This window comes from Talpa europaea (genome assembly GCF_964194135.1).
Source record: "Talpa europaea genome assembly, chromosome: 14".
In the NCBI taxonomy this organism is placed as follows: domain Eukaryota; kingdom Metazoa; phylum Chordata; class Mammalia; order Eulipotyphla; family Talpidae; genus Talpa; species Talpa europaea.
In genome coordinates, this window is record NC_140082.1 from 3429381 (window position 1) to 3447569 (window position 18189).

General features: G+C 61.8%; 2 protein-coding genes across 4 annotated transcripts; both read right to left on the reverse strand.

Moving 5' to 3' along the window:
• Positions 1-995: 995 nt before the first annotated feature.
• On the reverse strand, positions 996-3079 carry ARL6IP4 (ARF like GTPase 6 interacting protein 4). Its single transcript, XM_084254194.1, has 6 exons — positions 2993-3079; positions 2580-2753; positions 1883-2170; positions 1684-1801; positions 1322-1391; positions 996-1245 (listed from the first exon to the last, which is right to left on the reverse strand). The coding sequence occupies exons 2-6, from the start codon at positions 2740-2742 to the stop codon at positions 1189-1191; spliced, it is 696 nt and encodes a 231-aa protein (XP_084110320.1). The 5' UTR covers positions 2743-2753; positions 2993-3079; the 3' UTR covers positions 996-1188.
• Positions 3080-4395: 1316 nt separating this feature from the next.
• Positions 4396-8058, reverse strand: OGFOD2 (2-oxoglutarate and iron dependent oxygenase domain containing 2; the record flags this gene model as incomplete). Of its 3 annotated transcripts, XM_084254396.1 has the most annotated exons (7): positions 4396-4680; positions 4753-5010; positions 5204-5331; positions 6542-6641; positions 6743-6856; positions 7586-7642; positions 7927-8058. In XM_084254396.1, 7 exons carry the CDS (start codon positions 8056-8058, stop codon positions 4414-4416), a joined length of 1056 nt encoding a protein of 351 aa, XP_084110522.1. In that variant the 3' UTR covers positions 4396-4413. The 3 variants fall into 3 exon arrangements, with proteins under 3 accessions (XP_084110522.1, XP_084110523.1, XP_084110524.1); XM_084254397.1 differs by lacking the exon at positions 5204-5331 and having other exon boundaries at positions 4753-4926; positions 6549-6641; XM_084254398.1 differs by lacking the exons at positions 6542-6641; positions 6743-6856; positions 7586-7642; positions 7927-8058 and having other exon boundaries at positions 4753-5024; positions 5200-5257.
• Positions 8059-18189: the final 10131 nt, after the last annotated feature.

Consider the following 18189-nt stretch of genomic DNA (forward strand, 5'->3'; position numbering starts at 1 on the left):
GGGCAGAGTCCTTTAAAAATACCAAAAATGTTTACAGCGTTGGGTGCTGAGCCGCAGGGCTCAGGCCTGACCAGTCGTAACCAAAGGGTGAGGCAGGCCTTGCCGGCTGCCACCCCACCCAGGCCTCTTAGAGTAGAGCCTTAGTCCCGCTCCCGCCCGCCCCGGCCTCAGCCCCCCACCCCACCTGTCCTCTGGTTTCTAAAGAGGGGTTCAGCTGAGACCCGCCCTTCCCAGCTCGTCTGAGCTGCCTGCCCCGTCACGTTGCAGTCTCCACGTCTCGGCCCCCTCCCCTTCTGTCTGTCTGTCTGTCTGGGCCCCCCCGTAGCAGTGTCCTGACTCCCCCCACCCCTGCTGTCCCTGCACCGTTGGGCCTGAGTGTGCTCTGTATACAGTGTCACTGTCTGATACACCGATTAAAGAAGCAGGAAGGCTTCCTTCTGGGTCTCGTTACTGCACTGGCAACCGGGTGGGGCGGGGCCTGTGCAAGGTGGGCGCCGACCCGCCCAGCGGACAAGGGCAGCCGCTCACAGTGACACCGACGCTCACAGCGGCCTTCCCCTGGGCAGGGCCCTTTTAGCCCCTTCCAAGGCGGGAGCCTGGTTCATGCGCACAGCGATGCAGCGAGGTGGGTGCCGTCGGCCTCCGCTGTACAGAGCGCTCGGCGGGCTGGGCCGGGATTCCCACCGGGGCCACTCGAACCTCTAACTGCTGTCACCCCCAGAGTCAGTGGCAAGAGCATCTCCCTTGGAGCCCGAGGGGATCAGTTTAAGAGCCAAGTCCCTGGGTTTGAGACTCATCTGGGGGTGAGGATGGGGTCCAGGCAACCGATGTGAAGGTAAGCGCAGAAGGGTGCTCAGGACCACCAGGGCACACCCCAGCTTCCTCCAAAGCTCCTGGAACGCTCCCCCCCCCCCCCCCCCCGACAGAGTCAACTCGTACTCCTCCCTCCTGGGCACAAAAAGCAACAGAACAGAAGTCTCCAACCAGGGGCCGTTTAATATCCGGGAAGACACACTCTCTGGAGCTCGGTGAGCTCTTCGGGCCAGTGACCCAGCCCTCCGCCTGCGCTATCTGACAGGAGCCTGGGCCGCAGGCCACTGAGCGGGAGGGAGGGCAAACAGCACCCGCCGGACCTCCCCGCCCGCCACGAGGCCTGCCTGCAGCCGCGCCTCCGACACTTCCGCAGGCCTAGGGCAGCAGCCCGGCCCGCATCTGGAAAGCCAGGCCATCTCCTCGGGTGGCTTGCTGGGGGTGAGAGCACACGGGAGGGGGGGTCAGAAACAGAGCTGCGGGGGGCTGCGGGCAGAGGGGCAACACCAACCTTGTTGATCTCCCTGTGCCGCTCTTTGGTGACGATTTCCTCAAGGACCTCGCCATCGCCCTTAATGAGCCTGGGGGAGGAAGGGGAGGCTGAGCCTCGGATGCCTGAGCAACAGAATCAGAGCCACCTGGCAGAGGGGTACCCGGCTCCGGCCCCCATCATCTAGAGCAGGCGGAGGCCCGGGTGCTTGCGCCCCCAGACACAGCTCGGGAGCTGGGTGTCCGCCATCAGACCAGCCAGCAGTGGCTCTGAAGATTCTCGGGGCCTTTTAGTCCCTACTGTTGCTCACTCCGCCCTCCTTGGCCTTGTCAGAGCAGCGGAGAAGCATCTCCCCGGGCGTGCCTGGGCCGAGCGCTGCCCACCTGGTGCGCCCGGTCTCCGGGTCCACCACCTTGCGGATGACGCTCTGTCGGGCATCCCACTCCTGCTTGGTCATGGGCTTCATGGCCTGGATGCGGGACTTCTGCTCGTCCGTCAGCACTGGAGGGCGAGATGGCAGCGGGGTGGCAGGTGGGCCTGGGGGAGGGCACCCGCCCCGTCCTGCACCCTCAGCAGCAGTACCTGGGCCCTCCTCTTCCTCCCCCGCTGATCTGTGCCACTGGTCCAGAGAAGGTCCTGGCAGAGCCTCCGTCTGCAGCAGCTTTGCCTTCTCCTTGCCTTTCTTCTTCAGCTTCTTCTTCCTCTTCTTTTTCTTCTTTCTCTTCTTGTCCTTGTGCTTCCCCCGCTTCTTCCGGCCATCGCTGGAGGAAGAGGAGGAGGAAGGGGAGGAGGACGAGGAGCTGGAAGAACTGGAAGAAGAGGAGGAGGAGCTGGACCGTGGTCTCCTCCGGGCCTTGTGCTTGCTTCTCTCTGTGATGCAGGGAGAAGGTGAGGCTGGAAGGCCAGGAGGGGAAGAAGTAGACCTTCGTTCCCTTGCTCTGGCTTGCGGCAGGCTCGGGCCCACGACAGAGGGATGCGGCCCTGCCGGCAGGGTTTCCAGAGCAGGACTCGACTCTCCAGTCTCCGCGAAGCCACTGCCCGGGAACCCCATCCGCCCAGCTGCGTAAAGTGCACGGTTAAGGGCTCCCTCGGGTCCGCACTCAAGGAGCCAGCCCAGCCCCCGGCGCCTGCGGATCTGCCACCCCGGACCTCCAGGTCCCACCCGCCGCCCCTCTGACTGCTGCTCCCTGCGGCGTCCCCTCGCCGCCCCGGAGGCCGGCCCCGCCCGCGGCTGCGCCCACGAGGTTCCCGCGGCCCTGCCCACGCCCCCGGCCCTCACCCTCCGCCCCACAGGGGGTGGCGCTGGCCTTGCGGCTGCGGGCTCGGGACGCCGAGCGGCTCCTCACGGGGTCCTTACTGCGCTTCTTCCTCCTCCGTCCCGACCCTCGCCCGCGGGACCGGCTGCGGCTCCTCGAGCGCTTGCGAGCGCCGACGTGCGCCATGGCGCCGCGGCCTGGGCACCGGAGACGCGGAGTCACCGGGAGGCACGCTGCCGGCCCGCAGACCGGCTCCTCGGGGGCCCGGGACCCATCGCCCCCCCGCGGCGGAGGATGAGGGGGTCGGGGGCAGCCGGGCGCCCCTCGCCACCCCCACCCCGGGGCCCCGCTCTCCGCCGACTCCCGGGGGCTCCGCAGCGGCCCCTTTAAGGCCCCGCCCCGCCCCGCCCCGCCGCTCCACGCCTGCGCGCGCCACCTGGCGTCCCCGGCCCGGCCGCGACGCGCGGCCCACAGGTGCGCGGGGCGCCCTTCCCGGCGCGCCTGCCCGCCGCGGCCTCGTCGCCTGAGGCCGGCCCCCGAGCGGCTCCGAGCTCCGCCACTGCCCAGCGGGCCGCCCCGCCCGCCCCGCGCGCCCCGCGCCTTCCCGCGAGGAAGCGGCGCGAGGGGACTTCCGGTCCGGGCGGTGCTCGGGGCGGCCGTCCGGCTGGGAGCGGGGCGCCGCCGCCTTTAGTTCCGACCTCCGGCGCCAGAGAAACGGAGTCCGCCGCGCCCATCTCCCGCGGAGGCGAGCGGGGGCGCCAGGTGCGGCCTCCAGACCCGGGCGAGGCCGCAGCCCCGGCCCCGAGAGGTGCTCGCGCGCCCGGCCCTCCCGTCTCCGGGGGACGCTGCCTCCCCCCGGGCCGCCCGGCAGGCGCGCCCGCAGCCCCCAGGCCCCGGGGTGGGCACCCGGTCGCGCGTCCCTCTCGCTCCTGGCTGCCTCCCCACCGCGCGGGGCGCTCCGGGCCGCGACGCCCGCGCTTCCCCGCCGTGAACGCGGCAGCACCGCCGCGGACGCCCGCGCGGGCCGCCGAGGTCCTGGCCACGAGCGCGCGGGGCCCGGCCGGGGCGTGGGCCGCGGGCCGGTCCGCGTTGGCGGCCGAGACTGCCCCGGCCAGGCCGCCAGGAGGGATGGGGCTGGGGCCTCCAGACCCTCTTCCCAGGGAGGCCGGAGCTCAGGGTTTCAGTGCGGGAATCCCTGCTTTGCAGACGCGCAGCCCAGACCAAGCACAGCTGCTGCCCTCACAGACTTCTCGGCCACGACAACGCGGCAAACAGAGCCCCTGGGGAGCACGTCTCTCACAGTGACTCCCCTGACTCGCCCAACAGGTCTGGGAGTGCGGGAGACTGAGGCAAGACGCTCAAGGGGCCACCCAGTCTCTGCTCTTGACCCCTGGACGGCGCTCCTGGTGGCCCATCAGGTCCCTTTCCACAGGTGCGCCCTCCCCGCGGCGGGGCCCAGGGCGGCAGCTCCCGCGCACGCTGCTGGGAAGCTTCCCTTGGAACCAGGGCCCTGGTGTCTGGGAAGTTGATACCGACCCCCCCACACACTCACACACACACACACACACACACACACACACACACACACAGCTGGGGGTGGGGGCGGGGACAAGCACCTCTCCTGCCCCTCCCCTGAGGGTGTTCCCTCCCTGAACCACTCACGGAATCCTCCTCTCAGGCTCCACTTCAACCTGCGGAATCTAAGCCCGCCCGTCTGCTGAAAGAATGACCCAGAGCCCGTGTGTCCTTTTGAGCCAACAAGTGCCAAGGGCTGCAGGTAGTTTTATTTCTGCCCCGCGAGACCCAAGGGGGCAGAGTCCTCGCCCACGGCGCCACCCCCGCTGGCCCCCACCAGACTCAAGTCAGCGCACACACATCCACCGTGGCGGGCTCCTCCCTGGTGAAGCCGTCGCCGGAACCCTCGTCGTCGTCCACCAGCTCAGGCTTCCGGCAGCACATGGGGCAGAGGTGGTTGCGCACGGCAGAGGCCCGGAGCCAGACCACGAGGTTCCAGCGCTCACCGGTACCCAGGGGCCGGGCCCCGTGCAGCTGGCCGCCTCGGTGCAGGACACCCTGGCCCACCACATGCTCCACCTCCAGGGGCTTGGCCAGGGCTGAAGGCGCCTGCAGAGAGCAGGGCTGAAGCTGGGCTCTCACGGCTGCCCCAGGCCCTGCCACAGGGTCCCACACACTCACCTGGAAGTAGCCCCCGAAGTAGAGGGCGCCCCCCGTGAAGGCCTTGCCCAGGGCCACATTGAGGGTGAGCTCGGCGTTATCGTAGTGACAGCCCAGCTCACGGTCCTGGTCTGGCGCGTATTTGACCACGAAGGCACGGTGGCTGTCCAGCCGGCCCCCGCCACCGTCCGGGTAGAGCAGGGCCATCAGTGGCTGCAGGAAGCGCTCCCGCAGCGGCGTCACCAGCGGCTCATCCAGGCCCAGCTCATGCAGCAGCACCTGGGAGGGGAACCCTGGGTCACGGGAACCGGTGGGGCCTCACTCTGGGTGCTTTGCCAGTGTGAAACTTAGCGTCACGATAATGCTGCCAGGATCTCATTTTACAGGCGGGACCGAGACACGGAGGGAGCACAGCTTATCTGCAGCCCTGCAGGTACATATCCGCCGCCCGCCACACCCGGGCCTCACCCACCCCATAGTTGTTCATGGTGTTAGGTCGCCCCTTGGGCATGTCCGACTGCTCGAAGTGCTCCAGCTCCTCCAGCAGGGCCTGGCAGAAGGACGCCGTGAACACAGGCAGCCGGTAGATGCGCTTCTCTGCTGCAGAGGGGGGGAAGGTGTGAGGCCAGGGGCCTTGAAGAGGGGCCGGGTCCAGCAGCGGGGGTTCAGTCTCCTCATGAGCGGTGTGAGCCTGCAAGTCTTTTTCCCTCTCCCCAGCCTCAGTTTCTTCATCTGTGCTCACTGCTCGGGTGTTTGTGACAATTGTCACAGAGTGTATAGAGCAAGGCAACCTATTCTCGTCCACCCTGCCCATCCCTGGAGCCTCTGGTTCAAACTGCGGTGCCCAGGTCTGCTCTCTACACTCAGATATTATCCCAAGGACCCCAGGCCAAGGGGCCAAGCTGGGACTCTGTTAATAGCCACTGAAAGCTGCACCCCAACCTGAGAGCTGCTTACAGCCTATTTCCCACGGGCATGGCTGAGAGGGGCTACTTTTTCCTGCCAGGCCCTGGTAGAGGGAGACCAGCTGGGAATGGATATGTGGGCATTTCTTGGCAGATGCACCCATCATGTGCCCCCACACACTGGTCAAGTCACAGCCCAGCCCAGCCCTACCCAGACAGCCTCAATTGCTGGCGAATGGGTGGCAATGATAAGGCCCCACTGAGGCTGGGAGGGGTGTTCATTCTACATGCCCCTACCACCTCCACTCAGCACAGGCTCCAGGAGACTAGCAAACACCTTTGGGTCCCCTGCGCCCCAGACCTGTATACACATGGCCTTAGCTCTTCCTTACAGCATCTTTGCACACAGGCATCATTATTGTCTCATTTCAGATGAGGAAACCAAGGCAAAGGTTAAGGAACTGGCAATAGCTGCCTGGCCTGGGACTTCCCGGGGGTTGTAGCCCATTGGAGACCCCAGCAGAAGACCAAGGGCTGCAGGAGTATGGCCCCCAGCTCCAGGGCTTCACAGCATCAAGAAATATCACCATTGCCCACTTCTCCAGGTCTAGGCATGGGGACTGCTTCCCCCATTGCAGACCCCTGTGTGGGGGGGTGGTCCTTCCCCATCCCGTGCCAAACCCTGAACCCAGCCCACACCTGTCTCTGCATCAAGGCCGGTGGGCTCAGGCCTAACTGAAGGCCCCGAGTAACTATCTGCGGTAAGTGTGTACACGGGGCCCATTCCTGGCAGGGTGGTCCTCCCGGCCCTTCTAGCTCCTGCTGGTTTGGTTTGGGGAGGCAGACATGGTGGGTAGAGACCCCAGTCTCCCGAGTCCTGCCAGCTCATGGGACAAAGACCTCACCTGACACAGTCTCCAGCCGTTGAAGAAGGCCCTGGAGGTTTGCACCTGGTGATGTGCTATACTCAGTCGCAGCCAGAAACTCGGGGGCCAAGGCCCCATCCTGGGGGCAGAACACACCATTTGTGGAGCAGGCAGCCCCAGGCCCGAATGCCCCTTCTACCTCCAGCCACCCGCCTCTGCCCCACACACGCTTGCTGGTACCTGCAGCGAGTGGTAGATGTCAGGCCTCGCCGGGCGGTAGGAGCTGGCGATGAGGGCTTTCCTGGCAGCTGATTCCTGCCCCAGCCGCTGCCGCCGCTGAACCTCCTGTTGCAGCTGGGGTGGCACAGGGCCTGGTTACCAGGATGGGGCCTCCCACTCCCAAGTCATGGTACAGATGAGGAAACAGACTCAGGAAGTCAGAGCAGGGCCCAGGCTGGAAGCAGATCTCCCTACACTCCTGATGCCACCAGGGCTCACTGCAGGTGCCAGGTTGGGAGCTGAAGAGGGCTCCTTCTTGAAGGGGGCCCAGTCCCCTCTGGGTTGCACCAACGTGAGCCTGGCTTGGATCAGCGCCCATCTGTGCCCATGGGGGCTGGAGGGAAATAGAGCACTGGCCAAGTGCTGTGCTCCAGAGGCTGTAGAAGTCTCCCCTGGGATGCTCCCACTGCTAACCCCTGGGTGAGAGAGGTGGGAGGGGGCTGCAGCAGCCCTGGCAGTCCCGGGTGGGCTCTCCACCTCCTGACCTGCTGTGAAACCCCAGAGCAGATGACAACCCTCCTTGAGCCCAAGTTGTTCATCTCAATATGGGGTGATGGCTGCACCTATCCGTCTCCCAGAGCAGTTCAGAGGACAAGCTCAGCAACTCGGCATTTTCCTCTTGGTCTGGGGCCAGACCCCTGGGCGCTGTGCATATGGGGGACGGGTGGGCAGATCAAGGAGCCCTTCAGGTGCCTGAGACTGCCATAGGCCTGAAGGGCTGGGAGACGCGCTCAAATGCCTGATCCAGATCTAAAGAGGCAGGGCCAGGCAGGATGTGGTGGGGGCGCGGGCGGGCGAAGTTACCTCTTCCAACAGCTGCTGGAAGTCCAGGGGGCTGACACAGCCTCTGCTGCGCAGCACCTGAGGGCAGAAAGGCCAGTGAGCACGGCTGTGTGACCCTGAGCAAGTCGCTTAAAGTCTGCGGGCCTCGGCTTCGCCCCTTCTGGTGGGGGCGAGAGCCCCGACCTCAGCATGGTGCGCGGATGAGCTGCGGGGGACGCGCGCCGGGCGCCCACGTGCGGTCAGTAACCACGCGGTCAAAACCAGACCCCCCAAGCGCTTTATTTCTCGCTACGGAGACGCGACCCCGTTTACGGGGCGAAAACAGGGGCGCCGGGAAGCGGCCAGCGGCAGGGGCCACTCACCGCGCCGTAGTCGCGGCGCAGCTGCTGCTCGCCCCGGAAGCGCACGTGCAGGCCGTAGCGCGCCGAGTACAGGTTCTCGGAGCAGAAGCAGGCGCAGCGGCAGAAGCGCCGCGGGGCCCCCGCCGTCGCCATGGTGAAGGGGCGCGCGCGGCCGCCGGAGTCCGCAGCGCACTTCCGGGTACGCCCCCAGCCGGGCGGGGGGGGGGGCAAGGGGCCGCTCTAAGTTCCCAGGCGCGGAAAAGAACGAAGACTCCCCGCCGCGGGAGGCGGGCTGCGCCTCGGCTGAGAGCGGGCGGCCCCCTTCCCCAGGCGGGGTCTCGTCGCCCCACTTTGCAGCTGGCGAGCCGCGTCGCGCCTCCGCAGGACGAGGGGCGGCAAGGACTCGGGACCCCAAGGCCGCTGACTCAAGCGCCGGCTCCCTGCGCGGCCCGCGCTTCCGACGAGCCTGCGACCCCGCGGGCGCCCAGGGGCCCGGTCGGCTCCTCGCCCTCCGAGCACCACGAACCGTCCGGTCCGTGCGTCTGGGCTTGAGTTCAGCATTTACCCCCAGCCCCTGCCTCCGGGGCTACGCCGGGGCCTGGGGACTCGCCGCGGGGCGTTCCAGGGGGCGTCTCCCGGAAGGGGCCCCGGTGACGTACTTCCGGCGACGCCGCGCCCCGCCCCCAGGGCCGCGTGTGGGCGGGGCCGGGGCGCGGTCTGTCGGCGGCCACGCCCCGCGCGGCCGGTTCAGGTGCTGAAGCGCCGCGGCAAGAGCGGCGTCCCCCGGCTCCCACCTGGGGTGCACCTGTCAGAGCACGCGGTGTCCGGGGCGCGGTCCTCGTCCGCCGTGCACCCCGCGTCCAGGTCTGCACAGCGGGGGAGGAAGCCGCGGTGGCAGCCCTGTTGCGGAGGGGAAGTAGGGCGCCCAGCGGGGCGAGGGGGCCTGGGCCCTGGAGCGCGCCCGGCCCTGCCCGAGAGCCGCCTCCTGGGCTGCGCGGGCGCGCGGGTGGGCAGGGGCGGACGCGGGCTCCGAGGCGCCAGCTCTTGCCCGGGCTGAGCCGCGGCTTCCAGGACCTGCTCTGCGGTTTGCCACCCCCCTGACCCCCGTCACGCCGCGGACAGCTACTCTGAGCTGGGTACAGAGGGGAAACTGAGGCTCAGAGAGCTCGGTGACCTGCGCCGGGTCACTCAGCAGTAAGGGACAGTGTGCCGCCTGCCCTCCCACGTCCCTGCGCCTCTCCTTGGGGTTCTTGAGGACCCGGTTGAGGAGGGCTTTTGAGTTTCTGTTTGTGCTTGTTGGCACTTTCTTGGCGACCACGGCCCTCTTCCTCACCGGCTTCACACTGTACACCCGCACACGCGGGTTCACACTCACGGCATGCATGGTCACTCTGACACAGTGGCATGACTCACTGGTGCAGACCGTGGACTCAGCACACCCCTACATACTCACGTCCTAACACACTCAATCACACGTGCTCACACACTCTCACCACACAGCACTCAGCCACACACCCGATATCCCATGCTCACACTCATGCACACCTCACGTGTGCTCACCCACACCCACTCACCCGTGTCACACATGCCCACACAGGCTGCAAGGCCCTGCCTTCCTGTCTTCTCCATGGGCAGAGGTGGGCCCACCTGCTGCTCCTAAGGATGCCCCAGGGCGCCCGGAGACAGATGGTAGTCCTGTGACACAGTGCTGAGCCTCCTCCCTAGCATCTCCATCCATGCAGTCGGAGGGCCCAGACTCTGGCCAACAAAGTCTCTCTGCCCCTTGCCAGCACCTTGGGAGAGGCCCCCTGCTCTCTGGGAAAAACCTACACCAGCAGTCTCATGGCTTTTCACACTGGTTGGACGGGCAAGACTCTCCTGAGTGGGCTAATGGGTTTGTCTTAGTGTATATGTCTGTGTCTGAGTGCACATCTGAATGTCTGTGTGAGCATGTGAGTACATGCCTGAACACGTCTGAGCATGTAAGTACGCATTTCTGTTTAAGTGTGTGTGTCCATAAGATTTGCATGTGAGCCTGAGTTCTGAGTGATAGATGAGGTCCCTGCCTTCTGAAGTTTGTCAAGGGGGGTGGGTGGGAGTAAGCAAGGAAATAAATATACAATCAAGTTATTTTCATTCAATTGCAGGTGTGAGGAAGACAAACTGGGTGATGGGATGGTGAGTGCCTGGAGATGGCCTCTTTAAATGGGGTGGCCAGGGAAGGCCTCCTTTAGAGTGACATTTCAACTAAGCTCTAAACACTGTAGCCAGACATGGCAGGAGAAGGATCTAGACAGGGAACTGGATGTGCCAAGGCCCTGTGGTGGCTGAACTTAATGAGCACCAGGAACACACAGCAATCAAGGTGAGTCCCAGGGAAGGCCAGGGTGGTGAAGGGGGCCAAATCATTCAAATCATAGGAGGCCACAGTTAACATTTTAATTTTACTCTACATGCAGTAAGGAAGATGTTTAATCCTCACAAGAAACCCTAGAGGTAGGAACAAACCCCATTTTACAGTTGTGGAAAATGAGGATCATAGAGGTCAAATGACATACCCAGGGTAACACAACTCATATGAAGTGGAGTCTGGACTAGCACCACATGTGACATGCAATAGGTCCCCACCAGCTTGCTGTGTGCTCCTCAGGCATGAAGCCTGAGAATGACAGCAGGGGACCAGCTTCCCCCCAAGCACCCCAGGTCTCTCACCAGCAAGAGACAATATGATTTTGTTCTCCTTCATTATAGTGTTGCGATTTGAGCTCTTTATGTTTATGTGCCTTCCCACATAAACCTTAGAATCAATTTGTTCATATTCATAAGATAACTCACTGGGATTTTGATTGGGATCACATTGAGTTGGGAAAAATTGACATCCTGAAAATATCAAGTCTCCCATGATAGGGGCATGGAATTTCTATTTATTTTGTTTTTTGATTTCTTTCATCAGAGGTTTGTAGTTTGCCCCATATAGATCTTCCACATATTTTGTTACATTTATACCTACATATTTCAGGTTTAGGAGTGCTATTGTAAATGCTATTGTGTTTTATTTTTTAAAAAATGTTTATTTGGGGCCTCCCTGGTGGCGCAGTGGTTGAGCGCTGGGTTGCGAAGCTGCCCTGGGTTGCGAAGCTGCCCGCAGCCTCTGCAGCGCCGGTTAGCTCCCCGGTTACCTCAGGGTCCCACCTGGCGCAGACCTCTCCTGCCGCCCGCTGCTCCCCCCAGCAGTGTACTTAGTCAGTCTGCCTGCTCTGCTCTCCGCTCTGACTCTGGTGAATTCTCTCACCCTCCCGCGCTTCTGACTGTACCCAGTACTTGTATAAATAAATTAATTAAAAAAAAAGAATAAGGAGGAAAAAATAGCTAAATTAAAAAAAATATTTTTTATTTATTCATGCACACAAAGACGGGGGTATGCCATTGGTGTTGGGGGGTGGTGGTGGTGAGAGGATTCACCAGAGACAGAATAGGGAGCAGAACAGGCGGATTTACTGAAATACACTGTTGAGGGGAGCAGTGGGTGAGACAGGCGAGGTCTGCTGCACTATGTGGTTCAGCTCCCTGGCTGGGGATAGAGTTTATGCTGCAGTGGCTGGCGATGGCTTAATAGACTTTAACCCCTGTGCCACCAGGGAGGCCCCTGTGTCTTTTACTTTAAATTCCATGCATTCATTGCTGGTCTGTTTCTTCTTCTTGCTGTATTTACTGCTCTGTCTCCATTTCATTCCAAGCCTGGATCCCTATTGTGTGGCTGCTTGTCTTTGGGGGCTACTTGTCTTCCATCCATGTCTGGGGAAAGTAGTCTATATCCCAGAACTGCCAGAAAAAGTTCTGAGCACTCTCAGATCAATAACTGTAGTTGAAGAGACGGACCTGATGCTTCCTTTCTTTAAAAACAAAAAAACCAGCTGTATGGAGATATATTGAGATCCATCCATTAAAAGTAAAATTTGACAGTCTTGAATACATCCACAGAGTTAGGTATCAGTCATCAGTTAATTTTCAGAACATTTTCATCATCCAAAAAGAAATTGTACCATTAAGAGTCATCCGCACAATGGTTCAGGCTTAACTGAGCCAGGGTCTATGACTTAGCTGGGTGTGGGGACACCCCACTTGACTCATGTGGCTGCTACGCTCTGGGGGGATGAGCGGAAAGGATGCTGGGAAGGCAGCCCCAGGATGTGCCCCTCTACACTTGACGGTCCCCTGACATATGTCTCATGTCACCACTTGCCTCCCTGTCTATCCAAGCAACACGAGGTACCATGCAGAAGAGGCACAGTAGCCAGGATTTGGGTGGCCCATCCTTGTAGGAGAGGACAGCTATGCAGAGGCATAGAGGTCAAGAGAGAGAAGCTGGAGAACTTGTGAACTTAACTGAAGTCAAGGTGCATGTGGAGATAAGGCACGTGGTAAGCTCACATTTGCAAAGTGTGTGTGTGTGTGTGTGTGTGTGTGTCTGCCCCACTATTAGGTGCATAAAGATTCAGCGTCATCCCGTCTTTCCTAAAAAGAATCCATGCACTGAAAGTTTACCATATGCTCTCTTTTATTTATTTATTTGTTTATTTTATAGAGGCATGTTTTATTTATTTGTTTGTTTGTTTGTTTTGTTTATACATGCATTGGGTACAGTCAGAAGCACGGGAGGGTGAGAGAATTCACCAGAGCGGGGAGCAGAGCAGGCAGAAGGACCGAAGTGGATGAGGGGAGCAGCGGGCGGCAGGAGAGGTCTGCGCGCCATGTGGGACCCTCCTCCGGTGGCCGGGGAGCAGCAGGGGATCGAACCGGCGCCGCAGAGGCCACGGGCAGCTTCGCAGAGGCCACGGGCAGCTTCGCAACCCAGCGCTCAAACGCTGCACCACCAGGGAGGCCCAAGTTTACCATATGCTCTCACCTTCACAGCACCAGGATGTAACAGGTAGATACCTGTTCTTATTACTCCCAATTCTCTGATGAGGAAATAGGCTCAGAGAGGCAAAGTCACCTTCCCAAGGTTGCCCAGCTTGGTTTTGGACCCAGCTGAGGATACCCACCCAAGGCAACTGGAAATACAGGCACATGTTTGCTTCTGCGTTTGCACGGGTAGTAGGTGTACTTCAGCTTTATTCTGCCCCTGATGCTTACTCAACACACTTAGGAGGTCACTCTACACCTTTATATAACATTCATGTCTGCAGAATAGATTCTTTTTTCCCTGCTACAGGATATTCTGTTGAATGATGCTCTGTAGTTATTCGGCCAGTTCCCTATGGAAAGGTATTTAGGTTATTTCCAGACTTTTTGCTACTATATTAGCTGTCTGCAAACTGGTATCTTTGCTCCCTCTACAAATCTATCCATAGAAGAAATTCCTACTGGGCCATCAGACAAAAGTGTGCTATAAATTCTCAACGTTTTCAAGTTCCCCTGGAAGCAGGCTGCTCTCCCACTCAAGAAGCAGAAGCTGTTTTGGATTCGGAGCAGGCAGGCTCTGATGGCTAGAGGGAGACCTCGCCCCACCCCGTGCCTCTCGGGGCCTGGAGCCAGCTCTCCCAGATTGGCCCGGGCTCAGCCGTCCTGGATCCCTTCTGCTCTTCAGATGGCCACGAGCCAGCCCGACCCGGGCCTTTCCTCTTGTGCTTCCCATTGCCCGGGTGCGAGGCCCGAGACATCACCAGGGCTTCCTCCTCGGCTCTCCCTGCAGAGCAGCCCCCCACCCCACTCTGATTTCACGCGGCATTAGTTCCTTCTCAGCCATTAACACTCCCAGAAACTCTCTTTTCTTGTCCTTACTCCTTGATCTCTGGTCTCCCCCGCTGCACAAAAGCCAGTTTTGGGTCTTCTCCCGCACACAGCAGGCAGCGCCCCCACTCACCCCTCGGTCCACCCGGCGGCTGCCCGCCCCCGCCCCTGCTCCGTTTACCTCCATGCGGTGCCGTCCCCCCCAGCAGCCCCCCTGGATTGTGGATTTACTTGTTGGGTGTCTGGCCGCCTCCTCACTAGCAGGCGGCTCCTGCGGGCACGTGCAGCTCCCCGCGGCCGCCCCCGCGAGGCCGCCCCGGGGCCGGCAGCCCGGGAGGAAGGGGGGGGAGCGCGCCCCGGGGCCGGCAGGTGGCCCTGCCGGGGAGAGAGGGGCGCTCGGGGAAGGTGAGGTCATTTCCGTGCCCTCGGGAGGGAGCTGGGGTACGCAGGCCCCGGGGGTGCACGGGGCGGGGCTCGCCGGGTGGGCGGGGCTGCGGCGCGGGCCCCGCCCCGGCCCCGCCCCGCCCCGCCCCGCCCCCGTCAGCTGGCCCCGGAGCCCGCCGCGCCGGCTCCGACCTTGCAGCGGCGCAGCCGGGGCGGGAGGCGGGAGGGGCGGCGGGAGGGCTGGAGCGAGCGCGGCGCCGGGCGCGGTCTCCAATGAGCAGCGCGGAACCTGCGCCCCAGACGACCCGAGCCCGCTGCGCCCCCTCCCCGCGGCTCACCTGGTGCCAGGTAAGGTAACAGGTAAAAACGCGGCGCTCGGAACCTTCCACCCGGCTTCTTCCCAGGCCGGGTGCCAAGCTGGGCACAGGCTGGGGCCGCCAGGGGATGAGTAGGCATCTCAGTGGGGGGTGGGAGCCTTCCCGTCTCCGCCCCTGCACCCCAGCGCCCCCAGACGCAGGTCCCAGCCCCCCTTCTCTGCCGCATCCTCTCCACACCGACTGAGCCAGTGTTGCATTTTTTTTTAACACCTCAGGTGCCGCCACCTCCTGGGAAATGGTGGGGGTGCCTTTGGGGGGATCCTGGGAAGGCTGTCTCCCCCGCAGTATCATAGAGGCGCGTCTTCTGAGGGCGCCCCACCCCATAGCGGGCCTTCCCACGGGTCTGGAGCGCCCTGGCTGTGGCAGAAGCCTGGGAGCCGGGCTGGGCCTGCCGACCTTGGCAGAGCAGTCCCCTCTGTCTCCCTGGCTGGCCAGTGGGCAGTTCCGACCCAAACATCCACCCTGGCGGCTAGGCCTGTGGGCTCCCACTGGCCCCTCCTTATTCCTGGGCCTCTGATAAAATAGGGTGCTCCCACCCCAGACCTGATGTAAAGAGTGCTGTAGCTGGTCTGACAGGATTTCTTGCCCCCTGGAGACACTCTGGTACCAGGTGACAAGACCTGACCTGTCCGGAGCCGGGGCAGCTCCCCAGTTTGCCTTGCCTAGAGCCACGAGTTACCTGAAACAACTTTCACAAGTTCCGGAGAGATGGCTGGTCCCAGCGTGGGACATGGTGGGTTCAGCCACGGGGGAAGACAGGGCGGACCCATGTGGACCTGGCCTGGTCTGGCCCTTCACCCGGGGACACCCCCACAGAACTGGCCGGGGTCAACCGTGTTTGCTAAGCAGTGAGCGAGCCTTCCCACCACGCGGCCGGGACTGCTCTGGTGCGAGTTCCCCAAGTTAGGGGTGATCTGAGCTGCCACCTGTGCTTCAGGACCTCTGTCTTGCGTTCCCTAAGCCGCCCCAGAGCAAAGTGTCGAGTTTGGGTGTCAGTCCTGCCTTGTGTCCTGTGTTGTCACTCCCCAGCCTGTTTCCCACCTGTCACAGGGGCATGGTCACCGCCTGGCGCTCCCACCCCCGTGGGAGGGGCCACTCAGCACCTTGTCTAGCACTCAGTGCCGCCCTGTCAGCGTGGCTGCGGTGACCGTAGTAACCGTGATGGATTCTGTCCTGGCTGTTCCAGACCCCCCTTTCGTGCAGCAACGGCTGCCTCTACCTCTGCTTCTAGGAAGGAAAGCCTTTCACAGCCCCCCTGAGCCCCAGGGACGAGAGGTCACTTGCTAATCCTGGGCTTATCCTTAGTCTTTGGGGTCAAGGCCAGTGCCCCTGTCTTCCTGGGCTGTGTCAGGCCCTGGGCAGTGCCTGCTCTGGCCTCTGGCCACCACCTTGTCCTTGTCCCTTGGGCCACACGCGTCACCCACGTGCCCACGATTTGCCCTCCAGCTCCACCTGGCTGAGCCTGGCCGCATCCTCTAGATCTGGCTTGTGGAGACCGAGACGTGCTCTCTGGTCCCCATCCTCCCCTGCTCGCTGTCTTGGCTGGTGGTCTTGTTCCCTCTCCACCCTGCTGCTCAGTCACTTGAAATAAAACGGAGTAGCCTGTCCCCAGCGAGGACTGTAACCCGACCCGAGGTGGACTCTGCTCCATCAGAGCCTCAAGTAAAAGGACTCAGCGCTTGGGAGCTGGGACTTAGGTGCTGTCACTGCCCCAGCTTACTGGGCGACCCTAGGCGGGGCACTCTCCCATCTATAAAATGTGGTTCAGATGGTTTGCACAGCTGGGGTGCGAGACTGTTTACTCCGGTGAAGCTGGGGATCCCAGGTGGGTAGCTGGCAAATGAGGTTGACGTTACCCGAAGCAAAGCAGAGGGGTGTCAGGAAGGAACTCCACCAGTGAATGGGAGTGGGGGCAGGGAGAACCAGCCAAGCCCCTAGCTGTAGTCCAGTCTCCTGTCCCATTCTGAACCCCAGTTCCTTTCTGGAGGCCAAGGGAGCCGTGTGCCGCCCCACAGAGGTGAGAAAAGCCAAGGAGGCTGGCAGGGCCTGGGCAGCAGAAAGTGGCTTGGCCAGGAGGCCAGCGTGGGTCAGGCCAAGAGCATCCCTCCCTGGGCTGCTCTGCCTCTCGCTCACCCACTTGCTGGCTCCCTGCAGCCTCTGCATTGCAGCAGCAGGAGGCTGCATGGCAGCCCTACCTGCTGGGCCAGAGCAAGGGCCTGGGCAGGGGGTGTGTGACTGCCTGTGCCCACCCTCCCTCCTCTGCCCTTAAACCTATGAGCCCTGCTTCCCTTTAGGGGCCAGCTGTTATGGGGGTGACTGTCTCTCTGGGGCTGACTTGAGGCAGGGCTAGAGTGGAGGCGACCCCAGGCTTGGGGATCATGGAGTCCCTGGGTCCTCTCTGCATCTCAGCTCCCTCCCTCCCTCCCTCTTCAGCCCCATTCAGCGTCTTGCCTGCCCCTGGAGAAGCTGTTTTAAAGGCTTAGGGCTTTGCAGCCAAGAGCACAGACTTTGGACCTCAGTGGCCTGGATTCACATCCCAGCTCTGTGACTGCCTGTGTGACCTGGGGCAGGTCACTTAACCTTTTTGTGCTTCTTCAGTTTCTCAACTGTAAAATGGGGACAATGATAGACCGACCTCGCGGGAGTCTTGTGAGGATGGACTCGTGTTGCCACCTGGAGCGGCACCCGCAGCTTCTTCCGCCAGCTGCTGCTACTCCCCCCTCCCGGTTGGCGTGATAGTGTTGTCGTCATCTCTGCTGCTTGGCTGAGCCCTCTCTGACATAAACTTTGTTTTGCTTAAGCGAACCTTCCCGTGGGCACTGCCCAACTCCCTGTTGGCACTTGCTATACTGGCAAGGACTTTAGCTTAACAGTGTGGAGCCCAGATTCTGGAACCAGACCGTCCTGGATTCAGGTCCCAGCCCTGCTTCTCAGCAGCTGTGTGATTTTGGGCAAGTTATTAGCTCCTCTGGGCCTCAGTTTTCCATCCGCTAAATGGGGGTGACACTAAGCCAGCATATGGTGTGTATAAAGGGCAGGGCTTTTAGGAAGGACTGTGCTAAATAACTATTTATTGGGCGCTTGCTGTGTGCCAGGTATGAAGTGAAGAGGTTGGAAGTCAGGTGCTAGGATCCAAGTCCGGCTTGGGCCTTTGTGAATGGAGTGATACGGCGGTGCTTTTTGCCTCTCTGTGCCTCATTTTCCTGAACTGTAAGTGGGACTGGAAACATCAGTCTCATGGGGTCCCGTGGGGCTCCTATCACTTCAGAACGTAGGTCATTTACCCAGAATTATGGGGGAGAATTTTGGGTCGCTTAGGTTGGCTCCCCCTTGCCAGCCCTGACTCTGTCAAGCCTCCTGGTGCCGCACACATCTTCCCTCCACTAGGGGGCGCCAGAGGTTTGCCCATTTTGTAGTCAGGAGGGTGAAGCCACCAGAGTCGGCCGCACCTGATGTGGGTCCAGGGGTCAGGCTGCCAGGCACACCCCAGCCCGGACCCAGCTGCTCCCTGCTCCCAGCCTCAGCCACCTTCTCCACTGGCCCACGGAGAGAAGAACCCAGCTCTCCCTCACTGTGTGTTTCTGCTTCTGCCCACATAGGTGCTTTGCCCTGTCACCGCAGCGCTTTCTCCCAGAGGGGTGGCAGGTTTGCCCCAGCCCAGCAGTTCCCCCCTATCAGCAGGGTACCCGGAGTTAGACTCAGTTCTTACACTGCTTACCCGAGATAGCATCGACCCCACAGATGAGGGCTTAGGCCAGGAGACGGCCCCCCATTTCAGACTCTAGCTGCA

Bases quoted from the DNA above. Each gene is read 5' to 3' on its own strand.
- ARL6IP4 (XM_084254194.1), bottom strand. From the start codon at position 2,742: ATGGCGCACGTCGGCGCTCGCAAGCGCTCGAGGAGCCGCAGCCGGTCC. The intron at 2,171-2,579 runs GTGAGGGCCGGG...CCTGCATCACAG, and splicing joins CACCCCCTGTGGGGCGGAGG to AGAGAAGCAAGCACAAGGCC. The intron at 1,802-1,882 runs GTACTGCTGCTG...CTCGCCCTCCAG, and splicing joins GGAGGAAGAGGAGGGCCCAG to TGCTGACGGACGAGCAGAAG.